Below are 22,133 nucleotides of genomic sequence, written 5' to 3'. Positions count from 1 at the left end.
AGGTAACTGGACCCTCTTTCTCAGAACGCCATCTGGGACGGAATGGCGTCCAAACAGGCCACACCGACGACAGTGCGCCGGGAGAAGAGGGGCTAACGGTGACCAGAGACCTGAGGTTTCGAGTCAGAAGTTGAAGGGGGGCCGTTTCAGCGATTTTCGAAGATCAACATGATACTATTTGCACTTATTCAATGATTGTGACTATTGGGCTCTCAGTAAGGCGTGCACTCATGGAGTGGCTGCAAGACAGGTGGTTGGTTATCGGCTGGTCTGCCCAACTACTCCGACGGTACCCGTGGACCCTGACGTGGTACCTGGCCGGCTTGCGCTACCCTACTGCCCAAACTCTCGTAGAAAGAGAGACAGGAACATGCTTGGTAGGCTCAAATGTACGCCATAAATCAGGACATTGTGTAGATCACGGTGGCGGACGGCTTTTGACTTGTATAGTGTCCATGTGACACTCCCTTATTGAACTATGAACTGGTGGAAAATCAATGAAAAGGGAAAACCGCGGTAGAGGCGGCATAGTACACGATCGAGGAGGGTATGTGCTTGCAATCCCATGGAACGCCCCAATCCAAAAGAAAAGCAAACGGCAACAAACAGATAAGAAATGTAACTTGAGACAATGAAACCCGTCTCGCCAAAACGATCCCAACTCCCCCGATAATTCCCAAAGGCCGGTGTCACTAATAGCTCCTCGATGTCGAGAAGGAAATGCGACTTGTACTGTGTTTCCACTTGGTGTACTCCCATGCACGTTCGTATCCGGATCGAACATGGGCCCATTTGCCTTGGTGGTTCGTTCGTAAAGCAGTCTGATAAAATGATAAAAAAGAGTCCGAGGGGGTACAGGTCGTGGCCGGACGCCGTGATGTGGAAAGAAAATGTATCTCGTGAGAATCGTCGGTCTAAGCGCTCAGGACGTAGTTGTTCATGTGTAGCGTCATGGCCGTCTCTGAGGGACGCCGTTATTGGGGAAACATGTTGTTGATCTCCTCGTCGCTAAGGACAATCTCGTGTACGGGCTCCCGTCGATTCTCGAGCGGGGTGTAGTCACAATCGACATACGACGGCAGGAAGATCTCTGAACAAAGTGGTCAGCAAGCAATGGGAGGAGAGACCGGGACAACCTTTACTCACCTGGGTTCCACGCAAAGCCCTGGCTCGAGGAGAGGTAGGTGATCTGGATGGCCTGTTAGCATTCGTTCCCTGAGGAGGACTATAGTGGTCTTACAAGGCGGGGAGTTCCGTTTGGTTCGCCGATGTTGATAACGGTGCTTTCCTGCTTCGACAAGGCGGAGCCTGCCCGTGACGTGAGCAAAGGTCCCAAGTTGACATGTACAGAGTCCGAGACAGGCATGTCGGGCAAGGCTGCAGGCCCGGGCTGTGTAGCTTCAGAGTAAAGTGGGATGACTTACTGAGAAGGCTAGGACGACGTTCATGGACCATCTTTCGCTTCTGAACGGAAGTCGGGGAAGATGTTTGAGGTGAACTGGAGTATGTCGACGAGGAAGAGCTAGCAGCACCCCGGACCTGGGGTGACTGGTGGTGGTGATATGTGTTGGCCGACGACGGGGTCATCGGGATTGCAATTGACGACGACATGATGTATGTAGTTTCGGAGGGGAACAGAGGGAAGACCCCAAGCAAGATGAGACGATAAAGTTCAAGAGTGATTGAAAGCAGTCAGAGAGATCGAGGAGAAGCACGAGAGAACGCACACCGGAAGGCAGGTCATGTATGGTAGAGAAGCAGTGCAGCGTCAAAGTGAAGCAGATGTTGAAGGAGTCAGAAGTGGGATTAAAGGTACGAGAATGGAGAGAAGGAGTGCCTGTGACTGTACAGTGCTAGGTCGGCTTGCTGGACGAAGGCCCAACGAGGCACCCGGCCGGTGAACACATCATCCCATGGGGGGGTTGATAAGAGATAGGTGCCGGAGTAGCAGGCCGTGCTAAGGACCGACGGTGACACTCACCGACGACTCTAACAGTGGAATTGCGGGAGAGACCCTCACATCATCATGGCAGGGATCTTGTGCCGTCTCCACAGTACATGGGGGCAGGCGTCCCCACTCGAGGCCAATCGGAGGTCGTCGCTGCCTCCAGTCTGGGCAGCGTGATGCAGGCACTTCGCCTTGCTCCAAGTCATCTGCTGAGCCAATCAATCAACCAGAGAGTGTCCAGTGGGGGCCTGCCTAGTATCCCACCAGCACGTGACCTTGGAGCTTCGACCAGGTTCCTGACTAAGCTGGGCTGGGCTGAGAGGCTGCGCTGCATGCGTATCCGATTGACGCCTACAGCCAAGCTCGAGCAAGCAAGCACCACCACCACCCAGCTTGAAATCAACAACCTTGCCATCATCAACGACACCGCCTAGTTTCCGCGAACTCACATCCTCTACGAACTTCGAGGCATCTCGAGTAACGAAACCCCTTACTCCACGCCTTTAATACCCATCAAATATCCGACACAATGGGTGACGTCTTGGTGGAAAACCCGGCCAACCAAGTCGCCCCTCACAAGAAGACAGCTCCCTCAACAATCCCTAGTATTGAGAACTTTGAGGGCATCGCGACGGAGGGAGGTGACGACTATGCCACATTGAAGAAGCTGCAAAGACAACTGGAGTATATCCAGTTGCAGGAGGAGTATATCAAGGATGAGCAGAGGTTCGATACTCGCACGATCACTGCGTGTCATCTGGTTTGCTGACCCGCTGGCGTAGGAGTCTGAAGCGCGAGCTTGTCCGGGCTCAAGAGGAGATCAAGCGAATCCAGAGTGTTCCTTTGGTGATTGGGCAGTTTATGGAGGCCATCGACCAGAAGTATGCAGACCCCCGCAGACAGCTCCCGCTTCGAGCTCAACAATGCTAACTCATCATAGCACCGGAATCGTACAGTCATCCACGGGTTCGAATTATGTCGTGCGCATCCTTTCCACCCTCGACCGCGAGAAGCTCAAGCCCTCTTCCTCCGTCGCCCTCCACCGCCACTCCAACGCCCTCGTCGACATCCTCCCCCCCGAAGCCGACTCGTCCATTGCCATGCTTGGCGCCGACGAGAAGCCCGATGTGACGTACGCCGATGTTGGTGGTCTGGACATGCAGAAGCAGGAGATCCGCGAGGCTGTCGAGCTGCCATTGACGCACTTCGACCTCTACAAGCAGATTGGTATCGATCCCCCTCGCGGTGTCTTGCTCTACGGTCCTCCGGGAACAGGAAAGACGATGCTGGTAAAGGCTGTGGCGAACTCCACGACGGCGAACTTCATTCGTGTTGTTGGCTCCGAGTTTGTTCAGAAGTACCTCGGTGAGGGTCCTCGTATGGTTCGCGATGTCTTCCGCATGGCCCGCGAGAACGCCCCCGCCATCATCTTCATTGACGAGATTGACGCCATTGCGACGAAACGTTTCGATGCGCAGACTGGTGCCGATCGTGAAGTTCAGCGTATTTTGCTCGAGCTTCTGAACCAGATGGACGGTTTCGACCAGACCGCCAACGTCAAGGTCATCATGGCCACGAACAGAGCCGACACCCTCGACCCCGCCCTTCTCCGTCCCGGTCGTCTGGACCGAAAGATCGAGTTCCCTAGCTTGAGAGACAGACGCGAGCGTCGTCTCATTTTTTCCACCATTGCCAGCAAGATGAGCTTGGCCCCCGAGGTCGACATGGACTCCCTGATTGTTCGCAACGATCCTCTCAGTGGTGCCGTCATCGCTGCCATCATGCAGGAGGCCGGTCTTCGTGCCGTGCGGAAGAACCGCTACAACATCATCCAGAGCGATTTGGAGGATGCCTACTCAAGCCAGGTCAAGGGCACGAGCGACGAGAACAAGTTTGATTTCTACAAATAAGCGACTGCTCTCTCCGAGGGAGAAGGCGCAGGCGGAAACGGCGCATCGTGGGGGGAACGAACAGAGCTCGCTGCCAGGCTGGCAATGTAATGTCATGAAGGGCACGGCTGGGAAGGCAAGGGATAGACTTTACAAGGCTTCGGGGAGCGAGACTTGGCGTCGCGTTGTACAATACAATACACTCGATAAAGAAGTTGCGTTGCCGCCACTATGTTTCAACCTGGTTTTCAAACCCATTTCACTCGTGTGCTGGGAAATGCGTGCTCGTGACCGTGACCTAAAGGAGTGCTTCCCTTTGTCTATAAATTTCCGCCAGTATCACCAGAGGCCCCTGAGTATGCGATGCAGCTCTATGGATCTCATAAATCAGGGTTTGTAAGACATGAATCTCAACTACATGTGCCTCTTCTAACACCGACATTCAGCTGCCTCCGACCCCTTACGACGATTGTTGGAAGCAGAAGAGCGGAAGTTCAGATGGCACCTAGACGTTTCATTAAACAGAAGCTGGAGTGAGATTAAACAGACCCTATCCAAGACGTAACCCAGAGCGTGAGCCGCTTGGCATAGTATACAAAGGGGAATATATAAAAAAGCGCCATACTACCAGTTTGGTGCCGATGACTTGATTACCTAGCTCATATTGTTTTCAAAAGCAGAAATAGGTGTGTGTCTACGTCTATGTGAGAGGTACGAAAACGCGCAAAAGAGAAAAAAAGGAGAGAAATTCATAAAACCGACACATTGAACAAGGGAAAAAAGTGTTCAAAACTGAACTTGCCCATGTGAACTGTCCCCAGACGAAGAAATCAGAGGGCCGGTCGTTGGTTATTAGTCGGCGGGCGAGCGGTGGGAAACGTCACACACACACACACCCACACCGGGACTCCACTCGGTATCAGCCGAGAACGTCAGGTTTCCTTCAAATCGGATGGCTGGCCGGAACAGAACCTGCCTTATCGAAAGGAGGGAGGGGAGGGAGAGGAGGTTCCACTCGATAAAAGTAACTTGATAGGAACAAAGCATTACATCACATATCACCTTTCCTTCTCGATCTTATTACCGTATCCGTCGTCCTACATGTAGTTTTTTTGCCTCCCATTATGAATTGTGTATAAAGTATACTGCAACTACTTACCTTACTCTGATTGCCGTTATATATTGAAGTCCTCTCTAGAGTTACTGTTCTCATGAAACAGGTCGCAAACCAAGTATGAACAAGGTCAGAATGGATTACGATATCGTCAATAGAGTATGGTAAATTCATCAGGGTGATAGTTCTGAATTTTGCTAAACCCCTTTTCCCAAGTACTTTTCCGGATCCGATAATCCCCATCTATTGATTGGAAATCTTTTCCCTTCTTCCCCTTGTTTGCCGTTTGTCCTTTTCCCATTATCCTTTTTCTTTTCCTTCCCTCTGTTGTCTGTTTTTACCACAGACGTGAGCCTGGAAGCTTCCGTTGTGAAGTCTAATGTCGCTACTCTCGAGGGGAATCTGGGGAAAGGAAGAACATGAAGAAAAACCCGTGAATCATGAAGCCATGGCTAGAAAGTGAAAAAAAAAGTAGGGATCCCAAAGTCTATGAAAATCATGCCCAGCCTGCCTGCTTAGTCGTGAAAACCGCTTAAAAAAGGATAAGGAAGCGATGCTGCCGTTCGCTAATGCAAAAAGTCCTAATGCAAATGAGATGCCAACCATCTCATTTGTGGGGTATATCCGTCGTCCCGCTGCAATCACTCTCCTCCCCTCCCCTCCTCTCTCTTCGAGTAGTGGGCAAGGTGATTAGAATTATCATTACCCATTACTGCTTTGGTTCTGGCTACCGTGTCTGAGGTCCGGCCTAAGCCCGCCGCATCATAGTTGTATGTGATTTGTATGTTGGTATGTTTCATACGAATCGCGTCTTCTACTGCCCAAGTCAATAACAAAGGCAGCGATTCTGTGTTGTGAACGTATATGTGCTGCAACTGTTACAGCTCCTAAGAGCTCAGCGCAACGCCAAGTTCGAGCATAAGCTTCACAAACTTGGCATGCAGCTCAATAAAGAAGTCGGGCATGCCGACAAGTTCAGCAAGGCCTCGAGCTTTGAGTGAGACACCGCCGGGACCACCGCCCATTCTCCTTGAGAAGCCGCCACCTCCCGTGAGGAAGCTGCTGCCACCACGGTCTTGTCCTTCGCGTTCAGGCTTGATCATCGTCGGATACGAGCTGTGGTGTTGCGGGCCTCCAAGGGGGCTGGCTTCGGCAGCTTTCTCTGCCTCAGCTTCCGCCAACTGCTGAATCCATGAAGCAAGATCACGGAAAGCGGCAGCCATGAAACCAAATGTTTTCATCGCCAGTCTCTCCTTGTGTGTGCTAAGAGCCAGAAATGCATACACACGCTTGTGGCCGCGAGCATGCATATCTGGAATGCGAAAGATGTAGGCTGTTGTGTAGCCGTTGACTGGATCGCCGAAGAATATGGGACCACCAGAAGCTGCTGCCCCAGCGCTGTGTGTCGTGACAAAGGCTGGCATGTTGCTTGACTGCGGCGATGCACTAGGTGTTGGGTTTGCCGGGGCGCGGGGTAGTGTCTCCAGTGAAAGGGTTCGCAGACACGAGGATCGCACTATCGAGAAGGAAGCTGGGATGAGAGGTTCGTGGGTCGAGGTGTAGTCGAGGTAATGTGTGTGGCCGACATGCCTGCCCGATGACATGCTCGATCGCGTTGTTGTAGAGCCCGTTGCCCTTCGGTGCATTCGTTCGGGTTGGCTTTCTCCATCTGTGTCACTAGCAGAAGATGCTTGAGAGGTAGGCGGCGATGCCTGCCCGTATACCCTGGCGTAAGGAGCGCGAGTGCGCAATGTGGGACCACGCTCAGCCTTCAAGTCGTTCTTATCCTTGCCGCCCTGTCGTTGCGGTAGCGTCAGCGCGCAATTCTCGCAAGGGCCGGCGCGCTTCGTAACGTAGTCGTCGTAGGTTCGGCGAAAACTCGAATCGCGTCGTGGCTGCTGCTGCTCCGATATCCGGCGGGGGCTTTCAGGTGGGGTCTCGATTGCGGAGGGCGACAGAGGGGAAGCTGGCGAGTTCGTGGTAGAGTTTGCTGAAGAGGCGCGAAGCATGGCGGCGCGCTGGATCTGGTTTTCGGCTTCGGAAGCAGGTAGAGACGAACTGCGGTGCGAGTTAAGGTGCATCTTGCGCAGCGCATCCGACATGGCCACGGTCTGGTTGAGAGAGCCAGCCGGTGCTGGGGCGCTGGTCCGGGCTCGGAGCTGATCTTGATCGGCGTAACCAGCGGCGCCATCATCGAAGCATGTTGTGCATGGGACTGGCAGGCCCTCGGTGACCATAAGCGGGGTCGGACCATGTTGGTCACAGTAGTGAGCGAGACATAGCTGGAGGCCGGTCATTAGCGACAGCGAATCTGGTGATTGTTGGTTCATGGTTGCAGGGTGTTCGCAAGGAGTGGCGAAGGTGTGCTCAAACGACGGGACACGCATCGTGAGAGTACAGCAGCCTGGGGAGTTGGGTGTGTTTGGCAACAGAGAGATACTCTGCCAAAGGTGGAGGGGGAAGGAGTATTAAGCAAGAAGTGTAGCCATGACAATGCCAGGAAAGGCGCGAGGAGGTATAGGAACAGCTTATATCAGCCGCAGAGGTGAGAGAAGACGAGAGAATATGGGAGCGAGTCGTGTCATGCGCCCGAGGGTAGAATTATACGTGTGAGAGGCAAAGTAGGGCGAGGGTGCATGGGAGAGGCCATGGCGGCGCAGTCTCCCTTTCTTATGGGAAGTTCAAAGGGGGTCTGGGTGGTGGTGAATAAGAATTGGGCATTGGAAATGATGGGGGAGGACAAGATGGAGGGGTGGCTAATTAGGGGACGAGTATCCGTACTCCGTAGAGGCGTATGGAGACATGGGAGTAGATAGGATGGGATGAGATGAGTAGAGAAGTTGGGCAAGGTGAGGCCGGTTGCAACAGGCAGGGCCCCGGTCGTGGGGGATGTTATCCTGATTGCCGGTGTCTCGTGTCGGGCTTGTCTGAGTGTCTGGGAGCGACGGGGAAGACGAGGAGGATGGGGATGTGCACTGATATGCGGGAAGCGGTGAGGCGGTGAACGAGCGGCTCTCTCCAATAACATGACGACGGTCGGTCAGGTTTGACGGCCAGGGACAGCAGGAAATGCTGCAATCCAGATTGGCCGGGGTGTGTGGTCATGGTCCATGGGAAATGGGTAGGCAGGCCCTTTTTTCCCGGTGGTGGGAAAAGATAAAGAGGCAGTGTAACGCAGCAATAAGGAGAGACTCTGAGAGAGAAGACAGACTTACTATGGATGTCATGACGTACTCCCTCTCCCCAGGCCGAATCCGGGTCGTGATTGTGTTTCGCCAATGAAGAGATGAGCGCAATCAACGCCCAGGCCCAGAAGGGGGGGAAGAGAAAAGAAAGGCTGTGTCGTCTGTAAGAAGTCGTAAGGAACCCCAGCAAGGGTCGGTTGTTGCACTTTGATCTTCGTTTGGGGGCGATTTTTTTTGGTGCCACGCGGGATGGCGGGATCGCAGGCTGAGAGAATGAGAAGTGATTAGAAAGAGGAAGCCTTGAAGACGGCGAGTCGGAGCAGGAAAATGAAAATCAAAGTGGTGGTTCTCGAAAAAAAGGTGTATGGATGAGACGGCAATAATAAGTTGCGTGTGTGTGCGCGCACACCTTGTGCCTCCTCTGTATGTGTGTGTGTGTGTGTGTGTGTGTGTGTGAATGCGTGTGAGGAAAAAGAATAGCAAGTGAGGAGTGAGGAGTGAGTTGAAAGAGTAAACGAGAATGAGTGTGTAAGAGAGACAGAGGCGAGTCCAAAGTGGGTGTGTGAATAAGTGGGTGTGAGAGAGGTGTGTGGTGCGGATGCAGTAGCCACGATCCCCAAGGTAAAGGCAAGTAAGTGCAAGTGCGACTGCGATGAGGTGCCGAGATGAAAAGAGCGAGCGACCACCGGAGGGTAAGGTACTTACTGCGCTGGCTACACACAGTGGTGGTAAGGTACCTTATTCACTGGTGAGGATGAGGACGAAGACAATAAGTGATCTGCTTTCTCTCCTCTCAAAGAGCTGTTGCCGTGAACGCTAAGAAGACGCAGACCCAGACTAAGCAGCAACGATGGGCGGGGTTCCCGGAAAGCGCAGGTTCGTTGTCGTATGAGAAGGGTGGGAAGTCCCGGCGGGACACGATGCAGGGCGATTTCGATGCTGTTGGACGTGTCAGCGACTTTTGCAGTCTTGCCCACTGGGCTAGAATGATGGGACGGCTCACAGTTGGTGTGGTTGGTCGTTGATGATGCTAGCCAGTAAAGCAACCCAGTCTGAGTCTGAAGTTGGTGGCCAGACTCGATGGGAACCAACGGCGGGACTGACGGGAGATGGTGAACGATGTCTTGAGCTACTGCGTAGTCCCATATGCTAGCAGTGTTGACCCGATATTCCTGACAGAGGCGATGGACTTTCGATACGTCTAATCAACGATGGGGGGGTTGTGAATGGTGGTTGACAATGACACGCGCACTAGTAATGACTCAATGCTGAGTGGCTGAAGATGGTTTTTGGACACCAGAAAAAGACGAGGACGAGAACCTCAACGGGTCGGCGGCCACGGCAAGCTCAGTCTAGTTATTACCACATCACATACTTCTTCATTCATCGAGTGGGATGAATGTGGCCCTGTGGAGGGGGGAGGGGGAGAAAAAAGTCAAGGCGATTCTTCATGTGCGGGGCACATCAGGGAAAATAAACAACCCCCGTGACATACACCGTACATACACAATAAGGTAGATGATGGATATTTTCCTACGATTATCGTGGGCTTCATCCACTCAGATGATCTTCCGTAGTTGATCGGTACCTGGCCTTGGGTCGCTGCCGACAGCTCGGGACTGGGACCTCGGACACAACTGCGATTGGGTACTGGCGATGACCAGGGACTCGAAGACATGGCAACGAGGAAACACCACCATACCATGGACGAGAGACCCGGGCCCAGAAGACCAAGACGTGGGACGACCTGGACAATGGGGCCGGGCTGTTGACTCGCTCTAGAACTCGGAAGACCCACCGTGGCTAACGGAATCTCGGCCTATCTAAGCTATTCTTGAGTCTTTTTTGAGTCTTTGACGAATTCCTATGGTTTGCTGTTCATTGTTTCTCACTTTACTTTGTGTGTAATAAGTCTGAGCCGTCTTATCGTCGCGTGCCAGTGGGGACGGACTCTGAAGCCTTGCTGGGAAATGGGCACGTTTCAATGGAGACAATGAATTCTTCGTATGTAAAGCGTTGCTCTATAGCCGTGCGCTAACATCCAAAAGAGATTCGCGGCGGAGTAGGGGTCGCAGAGGCCAAGGCATGCCGGGAATTGCGAGTGGTTGATTCGTTTCTAGGCATGTCCAGCATGGTTTGACCGCACGTTAGCTGCTGCGGACGCTCATGTAGGTAGATGCGCCGTTGTGGTGCAACTGCTCCGTCAAACGTCTCTGATCCAAAAATGAGAGGGGAGGGGACAAAACTGACTGAGGCATTATACGGGCCGCAAGGTAATGGGGTTGCAGGCGCTAGGGTAGGGTCAAGTTCCGAAAATCGCGATTATGAATCGCAAGGCGGTTTGAGACAGATTACCCGGCCGGTCGTCATGAAAGAAATTCAACAATAACCCCGTCCCCAGTGTACGGATCCCGAGTACCGTACCGGAGTAATTCACGGCGTAGCTATTCGCGAATAAGTCGGGCAAACCTCCCCACGAGCGGCGAGCAATAGTAGGGCAGAGCATACATACATAACAGAGCCAAATAAACTCCGCACGTTCTCCGTTGCGGTCATGGGTGGTTGTAGCCTCGTAGGGAACAGTGCTTTCTCTGCGTCCCGGGTTCCTGAGCAGGTATTCGGGATTCTCGACGTTCCAAGAAATCCCGAGCCCAATATCCCTGACCTGGTTCAGCTTTCTTTTTCCTCTTGTCTCTTGTTGCCCGACCCGACGGTGGGAAACCGGGGTTGTCTTGTTGTTCTCCTCTTCCTTTCTCGACAAAATCGGGGGGGGGGGGGGCCAAAACCCGACGCAACCGCAAGCAGCTGACTGGACTGAGAAGCACCGTAGCAGTCCAGTCTCTCAGTGTCCCCCCTGATCGGAAAGAAGCAGTATCCCTGTCGGCCGGATGTGAATAGCGGACAGGAGGGCTGCAAGCAAAGACCCAGTTGGACCGCGAATGGCAGGCTTGCTAGGATGTGACTTGGCGCAGTGGAAGGAATTCAAACGAGGGGTAGAATTGTCCACATCTTCCAGAAGCATTCCAGCGGGTGGGCTGGAACTTTCGACTGGGGGCCCAGGGACGGTGCACGGCCGCGAGTGAGGTGCAAAGCAGTGGTGCAGGACGATGGCACGGGCAACGAAAAAAGGCGGGTTTTCTGGTGACGTTGTCAATTGCGTCCCCATGTAGGCAGGCAGTTGAAAGTTCTCAAGCTTCGGGCAAGGTCCTGGTCTGCTCCACTACAGGGTCGGAATGGCTCGCAGAGTTGTTTTCAAGATGGAGATGGAGGTGAAGACAAAGTCGATTTGGCTTGGGGTTTGCGGGCGAGGATACCCCGTGGATACTTGGTGATGACGGGACCGAGGACGGCAGTGAGTGAAGTGGATGAAAATAGCTGCTTGGCAAAACGAACGTGAGCTGTATCCGTACACGAGTTGAGGTACGGAGTACGGAGTACCTCGAATAACTTTGGTGTCCTGCCACGGGCATCGGCCGAGTAGTGTACTTCGTAGGCACAGAAAAGGGGGATCGAGGCTTGTGGTGCTTGTTCCGTTTGGGCTCTCGGTGTTTCTGTCGTTTCCTGGTGGACTTTTTCTTTTTCTTCCTTCTTTTTCCCTTTCTGGGTGTTCAGATGCAGGGTACTTGGGCGTCGACCGAGGCAGGCGGCAGGCGTAGGCGCACGCTGAGTTGCTGACCGCCCCCAGACAACAAAAGTCACAAAAGTTGCTTCCGGCATATCGTAGGGGTCTTGATAGATGAACGGGGCAAGTGAGGAGAAGAGAATGGGAGACCTTGTCAATTTTGTCTTGTCGTCGCGATGGAAAATTAGGATCCCATCTCACCCAAAAGGGCTCCTTCCCTCTCGAGTGTCGAGTTTGCGCATCAGTCTGGGGTTTGGTTTCGCACGAGTGAGAGTCGGGAAGGAGGGGATGAGGTAATGCGGGGCTCTTTCTCGTACAGACTTAAGGTACCTTGGGTAAGGTACGGGGTGGAGGGAGTTGCGGACTGCGGTCCAGGACCTCGTCACTCGCCCCTTCCGTTCAGCCAGACCTGACAGGTTCAGAGCTCACGTGGAAGGTACAGCTTTGCATCTGCGCATTCCTAAATTCTCAATCTTAACCTGATGGACCCAACTGGGGCCTGCCATTGGACGCCACCGGATCGCCAGCACCGCTTCATCGGTGCAAAGTGCAAGAGCGGTGCCGCGGTGCGAATGCAAACGAGCAGGTGCAGCGAAGTTCGGCAGGCGCAGGCGTAATGTAAGGTAGGCAGGCAGGGTCCCAGATGTCCGGCTACCTTCCATACCTTCCTTACCTAACCTTACTAGGTACTGTACAGGACTTCACCTTGCAGCTCCATTCCATTACACGCTGCACATCTCAGTTATCCAAACTCAAGTGTTTCGGTCACAACTCGCCTCGGGACCGGGAACCGGCCAAGCTTGTCTTGGCCTCTCTGTCTCTCGGTCCATACCTCATCCTGATCCTTGATACATCCACCTTACCCAATGCCAGAGAATGACAGCCAGACTACCTACCTTAGCTACATGTGCCCAAGGTGGTCTAGCACTCGGGTTAGCACTTCCTGATTCCCTTCGACCTACCTTAGCCCTGCTTAGCCCCAAGCTGTCAGTTGTCACTGCTGCCTCTCGACTTGCACGACTGACCGCATCGCCTTGTCATCGTGATCTTAGCTAGCTACCCGTATTTTGGATAAGGGAGGAAACGCAAAGCTGGTCTGCGGCCTGCCATGCAAGTCTTCCTTTCACTCTTCACTTACAAACTTGCAACGCGGCTAGCGCTAACCCTTACCAGCAAAGACCCAACGGGCGGCGTTTGTCTCTCCTGAGTCTCTTCCTGGCTCAATTACGCAGCTCCGGAAACATTACCGGCGGCATTATGTACTAGCGCCCTCTTCCTTGACTCGTTCGACCGCAAAAGGACATTGAGATTTCACGTATCAAAAACACCAGACGAAAACATGTCCGACACACTCATAGTCTACGTACACACTGCGGAAACTCGACAAGATTCCGCCGGGGCCTGCAAACTCAATCCAGCCATCCCAAGTCTTTTCGCCAGCACGGCGGCATAGCGATCCTTTGTGTTTCCACTCATCACGCTCAGATCCGGACCTGTCATTTGATCCCAGTATCAACCCCTGTTTGGCAAATATCCTCTATCATCTTTGGGGTATGAATATAATACCCACGCCAAGCATGTGATTGTTGAACCGGTATCCTGGTCCTTGGTCCCGACTGACTCTGTCTCTCACCGTGCCAAACATGGACCAAGACTTGGGCCACCCATGGGAACAGAAGAAAACTTGTGGTGTCGTTGAGCTTAGGAGAGTAAACGACACATTTTCTACGTATATTGGCAGTCTCCGTCATACTGCATACTGCTACGGCGGTGTAGACGTGCATTGGAGCCTCATACCCCTCGTCACCGCTTACTTTGGGGCGGGCTTACATGGCAGACAATCCATCAGCTCAGCTGAGCTGCGCCGTCGCTTCGGGCCGGACTCTCTCTAGTCTTTCCAACATCACCACTTCCCGGTTCTTCACAAATCACTCTACTACTCCAAATCTTATCCACACGCGACTGCTGGCTATTACAATAGAGACCGCTGCGAAAGCTTAGTAGATTCAGCAACACTCGAGAGATGTACCGTAGGAAGTCTTACGCTTGGTCGGAAAGCAACGCTCAGACTCGACACATGCCTTTCGCAGCTGTCAGTCCACTGCAATTACCTTTCCCCGGATCCCCTTACCTGCGCTGCCGGACAAGTCACAGTTGGACTGCTTATCTCGACTTCATGCTTTCTCTTATCCACAAATCAGAACATCAGACAATTGACAGGAATTGTCCCGACTCGATCTCACCCCAATGTCTCTCTGACATGCTTCTACGCTCCCTCATTACACGTCGTCTCACCGCTCAACTTGACCTCACCTCAACACCACTCATCCAAGACACCTCGCAACCTGCATCACAGATCGTGGCCTCTCTCCTGACGACCGAACACCCCTGCCATATGGAGCCTTGCCCTCCTCTTGTCCCAATACAGCCTCGCTGCTGGTCCCAACTGCCGCCCGTTGGGCCAACTCATCTCACCCACACCATCCTCAGCCTGCATCCACACACACACATTCACTCACACACCTCTGCTGTCATGTCCACCGCTCCAATCTTCCGCCGACCTTGATTTTCGTCCTTACAGTTGTCTGGGGAAAGCTTCCGTGGCCCCGCCGCGGCGAGGGCTAAGTTACAAAACCTGCGCGACGCTTAAGCGCTTAGCCTGACTGAGCTCAAGCTGTATGATCCGGCCCTCGCGGAAAGCGTCGTCCGTGATCCGGAATTAAGGATCCAGAAAGACTTGTGGTAGGCATCGAAAGACTGCCATTGTCTACACTACCAGGACACTTCAAGCAGGTACAAAATTTGGATACACACGCAAACACTGCTTCAATCGGAATCCGCTCTACTCTCATCTCTCGCTTTGGCCTTTTTTGCGCTCGCCCATCTTCTAGCAGGCCCCAGTCCCTCACGATGATGATTGACTTGGAAAAGACTCGCTTTTCAGAGCAGCAGCCGGTAGCGGGATGTAGCATAAGCCACCACGCGTGGCAGCATTTGGGCAGCCCGGGGTCTACTACGTAGGAGATCGACTCGCTCTCGGTCCTCAACGGGAAAAATGCTCGTTTTGGCCGGTATGGCCGTCCAACCTTGCAGCTCTCAATGCGCCGCTACCATGTGTCAGGCCCACGCTTCGGTGAGCGTACCGGCGCCGTTCTATGCCAGTCATGAGGGAAGGAAAACGCACAGACATCTCTGGATGGCCCATACCACGCTGGAATTGACGGCGCATGCGACTGGACGTCAACCTACACATGACGGTAGCATTCTCTACATCATCATTCCCAGAACTGGACCTCCAAGGCGTTGCACGCAAGCTGAAGGAAGCTGGCCGACTGTCTTACACATGCGCTGGCTGAACCGCAGCGAGCAAAAGGAAACAGCCGGCTGCCCCCTCCAACTCGTGCTTCCGTGCGCCAGCTGCACATTATTATCTGGGGTTTTCCAAAGGACCACTCATTTGCTGGTTCGTCTCTTCTGCCCACCCCCCTACCGCTGTAACTTGTAACTTGTGATGAGTTGCGCTGCACCTCGCATCAAGTAGCCCGACATGCTCCGTGCTTTCTGCCGTGTAACAACGGCACAGGATGTCACTACAGTATAGCTCATCTTCTTCGAGCCTTTCTCAATATTGGTGACTTCCGAAGGCTGAAGGAATGCGCTAACTTTCACCACCTTTTCGAGAAGAAGCGAGGGTTCCAACGACGGTCACACAACTACCGGGCCAGAGCAGCATGCGCATTTTCTGAAAGTCGCAGTCTTACGCTTCGAGAAACAAGTGGTTTTCTATTCTTTAGTGCCAATAATTGACAGCGGAAAGTCTTAGAGTAATCGATGTTTTCGCAGCCTCCAACAAGCACGGCGGCACGGTCACAACGACACCCTGGAAATACCAAGACAAACCGGCCCTCAATTAGCCGCGCCGGTCCGAAATGCCTCCATCGTCCGCACTCCCGAGGTCCACATCGGACCATCAAGGCATCTTTCATCTCATCTTTTCCACTTGTGTCCATTGAAACCGGCCAAGAGACACCTACAATTGACCACTAGCCGGGCGCTAGAAATGGTCTCCACCAAAGCCAACACACGATGGGGAGGATGATACCCAACGCTCAGTAGAAAGTCTTCGGCGTATGTTCACCGAGCATGTTCACACCAGAGTTTGTTTTCTGCTTCATTTCCGGTGACCGGAACGTTGGGTGAAATAAGTCTAGCAAGGGTCTCATCATCCGCCGTTGCAAAAGACAAGGATTCACAATCCCAGCGAGCTGGCTGGGTTCATGGGCCTCGATTTACCCGGCCACTCTTTTCTCTTGGGATTGATCACAAGGAGAAAGTTCGGACCATTGATCATGCTCACTGAAGTTCCCAGACGGCCGAGCATTCGTGTTCTGCCAGCATCGAAACATCAACCGTGGATACTGATTTTTGGCTGATGTTGTTGGCTAGGTACTTTAGTATGCTGTCATGGCGATGCCATGGGCCATTACACTCTGACTGCCTGGCATAGTCTTAATTTCTCCCGTCACCATCACATGGTAGCATGGGGTAAAGATACTGCGCGGCCTCACCCGCCCGCTGAGCGCGCTGTCATCTTTAATGCCTGTACTCTGTACTCCGTATCACACAATACGACGGCAACTTTCGCAGGAGAATGCTGTGGGTTGGGCCACGCTCATCCTTTTTCTTCGCGAAAAACTCCATACAGATACCCCAGAGACGCAGAGACGGCCGCCGCCCCCTCCACCCTCCCTTACCGCTGTGCCGTCCCACGACCCCCGACCCCGGACGCAGGAAAGAGGAGGGCTGCTGACCAACAACCCCGGTTCGAAATCTCACACCGAGACGGGAGTCCCCGGAACCGGTCAGCGCTATGGAGGAAGGATGTCATTCCCGCCCGCTCTCCCTTCTTCCCCATGTGACGGTGACATGCCATGTCGAGTTGTCGATGAAGGCGTGAAACGGGCGCAAAGCGCCTCGCTATCGACGCCGGGGACAAGGGGAAACACGATTTTGGGTTTTGACCGTTCGCAATAGTCGCTTCTTCACTGCCCTTCAGAGGCACAGAGGCGCAGACTTGGGGGGGGGGGCAGGATTTCCATCGCATCCCGAGGTCTCTTGCCGGCCGAGGGTTGGTATGTCTGAAGTCGGTCCGACATCATCATGTTGGCTTCCCCTTCCCTCTCGCCTTTGAGATGTAGCAGCCATGCTAGATGATGTCTTCTTCCATGCCTCGGATTCGGCGACATGGCGACAACCCGCCAACCCGGGGACAAGTTATGTGAACCCGTCGTTGTCGTTACTACTAATCACTCCACCCCCCCAAGCCTGGCCCATCCCATCACATCACATCCGTCCATCGCCTCTCTCTTGCGAGAGAAAATGGCCGATTCCGTGGAAATACGAGCTATCATAAATCAGGGAACACCAGAAGCGCCAGGAATCGAAGGCGATAGCGGTCGATCGCCCGCTTTTTTTCGCTGAAGAATTCAATGTTTTCCCCTCCCCCTTTCCCCCTTGCCTCTTTTCTTTGACCCTGTCCCTTCTATCCGGATCCTACCGGCTAGTGAGAGTTGCCTTTTCGTGGTTGGTCCATGGGTTTAGGTGAGGTGAGGTAAGGAACGTAAGGATCGTAAGGAATAATTGGAATGAATGGAACGAAGCGTGGCCCAGTTTACTAGATTCCAGCTGTAAGCCGGGTAGCATGAGAGGGAAGCCGCTCGAGCTGAATAAACTTGATCCTTTCTCTACTCTAGCTATTGGGGGAAGATGGGCCAAGTTATGTGAGATGACTTCCGGTCGGTTCAAACTATATACAGTACCTTGGGAAGTCAGAATATCAAGGCGCTGACTTAGGTTGAGTGTGGTTTTTTTTTTTTTTGGGACCGCATTGGGGCCATGGCGTTTCGTCCGTCCCATTGTTTGCCTCTACGCATTTGCAGATTATGCTGAGCTTCATTGGAACAAACGCGCGATAATAGTAAAAGCAGTCCAGTTGAAAAAGGGAGAAAAGCTAACCTAACTTTGTTGGGAACATTATCAGCGCAACCTCTGCACACACTTTCGCAACAGACTGCGTTCTCATGGTGATGCTCCTTTTTCTTGCTCTTATAGAGGAAGGGTATATATGTACTTCATAGGTAGCCATCTGGTCCGCTCTAGGCGGACGGGGGGCTCACGTAAACCGCAACTACTCCTATGATATCTCTTTCCTTCTCGTCACGAAAATACCATCATAACTCAAAGTCCTTCTTGGACTCTCTTCTGCCCTCGAGGCTTCGTCGACCTGGAGCCGTTGGTTATGACCCGGAATCATTGAACCTCCCTCATCGCCTCAGAATACTCCTACAATTTCCATCACCGGGCCATATACGCTTGCTTCCTCCTGCTCAGTCAATGCTGGTCCCCCCTTTCCCCCTTTCTCCCAAATCATAACGCCTGGTAATGCTGTTGCTTGCTTTGATATACAAGTTATCGAAATTACACATGCTATGCCGCCACAGTCTGCCGATTAAATCATAATTGTTTATGTCCTTTCAACTTTTCCATAAGAAGAAAAAAAAGGGGTATCTCCGTGCTTCATCCCCGGCCGTTAATCCAGTCGTCTTACTCTTCCGTCAAGTGAAGTAAACCCGGCATGCGTCACTCAATCGGTCGACGAGTCCTCAACCTCCAGCCTCTTAGCTGCGGGTTCGCTGTCCCCGTCACTGTCCTCGACGTCGTACTTTTCCTGCCACAGCTTGCGCAGCACCTGGTACAGGAACAAGTACTGCGACTCAGCCTGGACCATGCTGCGGCGCTGCTCGCGGAGGGCATCGACGGTCGCAAAAATAAGGTCGTCGCCCTCGCCGGCACCATCGTAGTCGTCAAGCGCTCCCTCGTCGAGCTCGCGCATCAAGTGCTCCAGAGTGATGAAAGTGCCTGTTCGTCCTACTCCCGCGCTGCAGTGGATGATGCGCGGGTTCTCCGAGGTCGTGTTGTACTCGCGCGACAGACGCATGAGCGTGAAGAAACTGGACAAGTCGTCGACGGCGGGGACGCCAAAGTCGGGCCATTTGGTGTAGAGTAGGTGCCTGACTATGCGGTCCTCTTCCTCGTCGCCTACGCGCAGCAGGAGCTTGCGCACCTCAATGGCGCCGTTCTCGAGGGACAGGAGAGAGTCAAAGGTCAGCGTAGCGCTCCAGCCATCGCTCCAGCCGTCCATCTCGTTGATGACCCAGGGTTCGTGCTCTTCGTCCATTGGCAGGTAAGGGTAGCATTTCACCTGGTTGTTCTCGTAGAAGCTGGTAAGCTGTACGATGACGACGGGATCTGTGAGTTGCTCCGCAATCATGCGCCAGACAAAGTCTAGGGAGTTCTCTGTCGGACCCTGCATCGCAATGTAGCGCAAGGGAGGGAGCTCCTTATTCGAGGGAGAAGAGAGGGATATCGTCGAGGCGTTGACGTAGTCGAGCTCTTCCGCAGGCACGCGCAGTTTTATGCGGTTGTGGTTCCAGGGCTTGATGTTGAAGTAACGATCTTGCGGGCCTCTGCGCATGTCAACCTGCTTGTAAGAGCCCCATTTCGTGGTCTCGTCAGCATCGGGAGCCATGCCAGCAGCCAGACGGATGCGTTCCTGCCATACTAGCTCCTGGAACTTATTGTCTAAATCTGCAGGAATCCCAGCAGTTAGTTCCCGACCGGCGCCTCCCAGTCTGCGACGAGACGGAGGTTTCGTACCTGGTACGGAAAGGTTCAAGAAGGCCGGTATTCTCGGCTTGGGCCTGAAGCTTTCGTGGCTGCTCTTCCCGGACGAGGCTGAGTCGTCTTTGCTGCCAGCGCCAACACCACCACCACTGCCATCCTTATCTTTTGGCCTCGGGGACGAGGTGATGCCGTCGTGGGAGACGATCGCGGGGGGCGGCGACTGCGGCAGGGAGGCCGGAGGAGGGGATCGTAAGCGCTTGCCGGAGCTGCGCAGGTGCAGACCGCGGAAAGCGGACTTGCGCAGGCCGGGCTTGGTCGGGGTCGGGGACCGGCCGCCAGTGACGGTGACGGTTGTGGAAGGGTATATTTGCTGAGGCGGCTGTTGTTCGTCGATGCCGTTTCGGGACGGAGAGGTCTTTACGTCTGTGGTGGAGATTGTCGGGATCTTTGGTTTTCTGCGAAACTTGGGGAGGTGGTCCATTTTGAACCCAGCTACCGTAGTACGAGACGTGGCGAAGGAGCGTCGGGTGAAGCGAAGTGGACGAGTCGGATGGAGCGGCGGGAAAGCGACGAGACGCAAGGCAACGAGAAGGGAGTACGTTTGCTCAACAGTGAGGCTGACGAGCGTGAAGTTGTGGTTTTGCAGCGGCTGGCTGGGGGCGTGGCGCGAAGGGTTTGGGTTGGTTATGTACTATGGCCGTGAGCCTGTGAGGTAGGTAGGAATGTCGTCAGGGTTTTTTTTGGCAGGCAGGGCGCGGGCGAAGGGCGGCACACGGCGGGCACCCTACAGGAAAGTCTTTCTTTTTTTGGAATTCGGGGGCGGCCCAGCAGGTCGGGCAGCTGCAGCAAGTACTCCGTGAGGTACCTTAACGAGCAACAAGCAAGCGGCCCAGCAGCTTTAAGCGCGGGTTGGGGTAAGACGTTCGGAGTATTAACGGGAATTTCGCCCTTCTTGTTGGTTGGCTTGTGTCGTCTAAAAGGGGATGGACGTGTGTGCGTGTGTGTGTAAGGTGTGTTTATGCACGTGTGAGAGAGTAAGAGTCAGAGAGACTGTGTGAGAGCGTGAGAGAGGGGTGGTTGAAGGATGAAGTTTTGTTGTGAGGAAGAGTCGTGCGTTGGGCGTCGTGATAATTAAACAGCAAGTACGGAGTATGGAGCTAAAGAAGAAGAAGAAGAGTGGTCCGTAGTAATAATAAAGTAGTAGTGGTGGGTGGTGGTAAGGAGAGAACGGAACGGAACGAAACTAAAGATGAAAAGTGTCGTTCCTGGCGATCTAAAGTGGTCGCATGGATGGACCTCTGAGGGGGAGTGGGAAAGTTCGTGCGTCACGAGTCCGAGTTTGGTTGTGTGGTTGTGTCACTCGGGAGGCACGTGCCGAAGGATGCCCGTCAGGAGATGCCAGATGGGCAGAAATGCAGGGTAGCGTGGTCTTTTGTTGCTGTTATGGGTGACCAAGGTGTAGTAGTGCTGCGCGGATAGTAGTATCTCTTGAAAAGACTTGAGAGACGAGAAAGAAGGAAAGGAAGATAAAGAGAAGAGAGATACAGAGCAGTAGATGGAAACAAGAGAACCCGTTACCCGAGGAGGGCCCGGAAGAGGAAATTGCCACGATGAGAAGAAGGTAGAAATTTTGATTGTAATAATAAAAAAGGCGGGTATCCGTTCGGATTACGGGTACTCCAACGAAGATGCTCTCTTCCTCCCTCTCTCTCTTTATTTCTCCCCTTGTCGGTTCCCCGGGAACTGGGAGCGAACCTAGTCCAAGTGTCCCACCCCACGGCGGAACGCGAATTAGCAACCTGGAAGCGGCAGACGGCTAAGGCTAGCAGCTAAGCAGAGTAGCAGAGAAGTGGGAGACGATGGGAAGAGGTGTCAACATGAGGCGTACATACAGGCTCGCAAATACACCGTCCTTGACAGAAAGAATAGGAGGTCGCGGCAAGACGGTCCAGATGTTGGGTGATTCCCTGGAGTCCTCCTGCGTAAGGAAAAAGAAAGAAAGGTAGGTAAAAGTCCACTCCCCCCGTTGCAACGCTCTGTTTCCGCGCCGAAGGAAGGCAACCGACGGGGGGAGGACATCGATTGGGCGAGAAGAATCGAAGCCGAATCAGCGTTCCATGGATCAAAGGTCGAACCGGCGATGCAAAGTCGCCATTGTAACAGGGGGTGGCAGCAGAGCAGGGGGATGAACGACATCTGGATCGAACATTGGAACGTTTGCCCATGTTCTGCAATCTCGGGCAGTGCAGCCAGTGCACGGCTTCTTGGTCCGCCGAATCCTCGGGAGACCAATGAATTCTAACGGATACGTACCTACCTTACAGGCTATACTGAGGTAGTCATTCTGGAAGGCGGGGTGGGGGGGGGGGGGGTCCCTTGCCCCTGCCCCTTCCGCCTGCGAAAGTACACTGCTGTGTAAATGGCAAGAGAGACCTGGGAACGGCCCACTTTTTTCTTTTGCCTTAGCCTCCCGCCCTGCCGCCGCGTCCCGAGGAACTGGAAGCACCGCTGCACTGCGTGCCTGCCTGCCCGCTGTTGAGGCTGCTGCCACCGTTCCACCGTACCACCTTCCCAGGCAATGGAAGGCAAGGCGAGGAACCCAGCAGGTTCTTGCCTTTGATTCAAGGTTTCTGTCAGGTTGGAACCGCGCTTCGAAACGGAAAGGGGGCCACGCAAGTTTTGAACGGTTACA

General features: G+C 53.6%; 9 protein-coding genes across 9 annotated transcripts; 4 read left to right on the top strand and 5 right to left on the bottom strand.

Annotated features, from left to right (window-relative positions):
- Window positions 1–974: 974 nt before the first annotated feature.
- On the bottom strand, window positions 975–1,611 carry CCOS01_07406 (uncharacterized protein; the record flags this gene model as incomplete). The annotated part of the gene is made up of 4 exons (XM_060455572.1): window positions 975–1,090; window positions 1,147–1,189; window positions 1,241–1,308; window positions 1,425–1,611. 4 exons carry the CDS (start codon window positions 1,609–1,611, stop codon window positions 975–977), a joined length of 414 nt encoding a protein of 137 aa, XP_060313464.1.
- Window positions 1,612–2,058: 447 nt separating this feature from the next.
- Window positions 2,059–2,382, top strand: CCOS01_07405 (uncharacterized protein; the record flags this gene model as incomplete). Its single annotated transcript, XM_060455571.1, has 1 exon — window positions 2,059–2,382. One exon carries the CDS (start codon window positions 2,059–2,061, stop codon window positions 2,380–2,382), a length of 324 nt encoding a protein of 107 aa, XP_060313463.1.
- Window positions 2,383–2,477: 95 nt separating this feature from the next.
- CCOS01_07404 (26S protease regulatory subunit 6B) lies at window positions 2,478–3,858 on the top strand (the record flags this gene model as incomplete). The annotated part of the gene is made up of 3 exons (XM_060455570.1): window positions 2,478–2,674; window positions 2,731–2,829; window positions 2,889–3,858. 3 exons carry the CDS (start codon window positions 2,478–2,480, stop codon window positions 3,856–3,858), a joined length of 1,266 nt encoding a protein of 421 aa, XP_060313462.1.
- A 1,980-nt stretch (window positions 3,859–5,838) lies between these two features.
- On the bottom strand, window positions 5,839–7,338 carry CCOS01_07403 (uncharacterized protein; the record flags this gene model as incomplete). Its single annotated transcript, XM_060455569.1, has 1 exon — window positions 5,839–7,338. The coding sequence occupies one exon, from the start codon at window positions 7,336–7,338 to the stop codon at window positions 5,839–5,841; it is 1,500 nt and encodes a 499-aa protein (XP_060313461.1).
- Window positions 7,339–7,778: 440 nt separating this feature from the next.
- Window positions 7,779–7,955, top strand: CCOS01_07402 (uncharacterized protein; the record flags this gene model as incomplete). The annotated part of the gene is made up of 1 exon (XM_060455568.1): window positions 7,779–7,955. The coding sequence occupies one exon, from the start codon at window positions 7,779–7,781 to the stop codon at window positions 7,953–7,955; it is 177 nt and encodes a 58-aa protein (XP_060313460.1).
- A 3,023-nt stretch (window positions 7,956–10,978) lies between these two features.
- Window positions 10,979–11,158, bottom strand: CCOS01_07401 (uncharacterized protein; the record flags this gene model as incomplete). Its single annotated transcript, XM_060455567.1, has 1 exon — window positions 10,979–11,158. One exon carries the CDS (start codon window positions 11,156–11,158, stop codon window positions 10,979–10,981), a length of 180 nt encoding a protein of 59 aa, XP_060313459.1.
- A 2,623-nt stretch (window positions 11,159–13,781) lies between these two features.
- CCOS01_07400 (uncharacterized protein) lies at window positions 13,782–14,324 on the top strand (the record flags this gene model as incomplete). Its single annotated transcript, XM_060455566.1, has 1 exon — window positions 13,782–14,324. One exon carries the CDS (start codon window positions 13,782–13,784, stop codon window positions 14,322–14,324), a length of 543 nt encoding a protein of 180 aa, XP_060313458.1.
- A 4,077-nt stretch (window positions 14,325–18,401) lies between these two features.
- On the bottom strand, window positions 18,402–19,922 carry CCOS01_07399 (protein-tyrosine phosphatase; the record flags this gene model as incomplete). Its single annotated transcript, XM_060455565.1, has 1 exon — window positions 18,402–19,922. The coding sequence occupies one exon, from the start codon at window positions 19,920–19,922 to the stop codon at window positions 18,402–18,404; it is 1,521 nt and encodes a 506-aa protein (XP_060313457.1).
- Window positions 19,923–21,313: 1,391 nt separating this feature from the next.
- CCOS01_07398 (uncharacterized protein) lies at window positions 21,314–21,637 on the bottom strand (the record flags this gene model as incomplete). The annotated part of the gene is made up of 1 exon (XM_060455564.1): window positions 21,314–21,637. One exon carries the CDS (start codon window positions 21,635–21,637, stop codon window positions 21,314–21,316), a length of 324 nt encoding a protein of 107 aa, XP_060313456.1.
- Window positions 21,638–22,133: the final 496 nt, after the last annotated feature.

Source organism: Colletotrichum costaricense (assembly GCF_030867565.1).
Source record: "Colletotrichum costaricense strain IMI 309622 chromosome Unknown Scaffold_7.1, whole genome shotgun sequence".
Lineage (NCBI taxonomy): Eukaryota > Fungi > Ascomycota > Sordariomycetes > Glomerellales > Glomerellaceae > Colletotrichum > Colletotrichum costaricense.
This window is presented reverse-complemented; position numbering and strand designations above follow the sequence as displayed.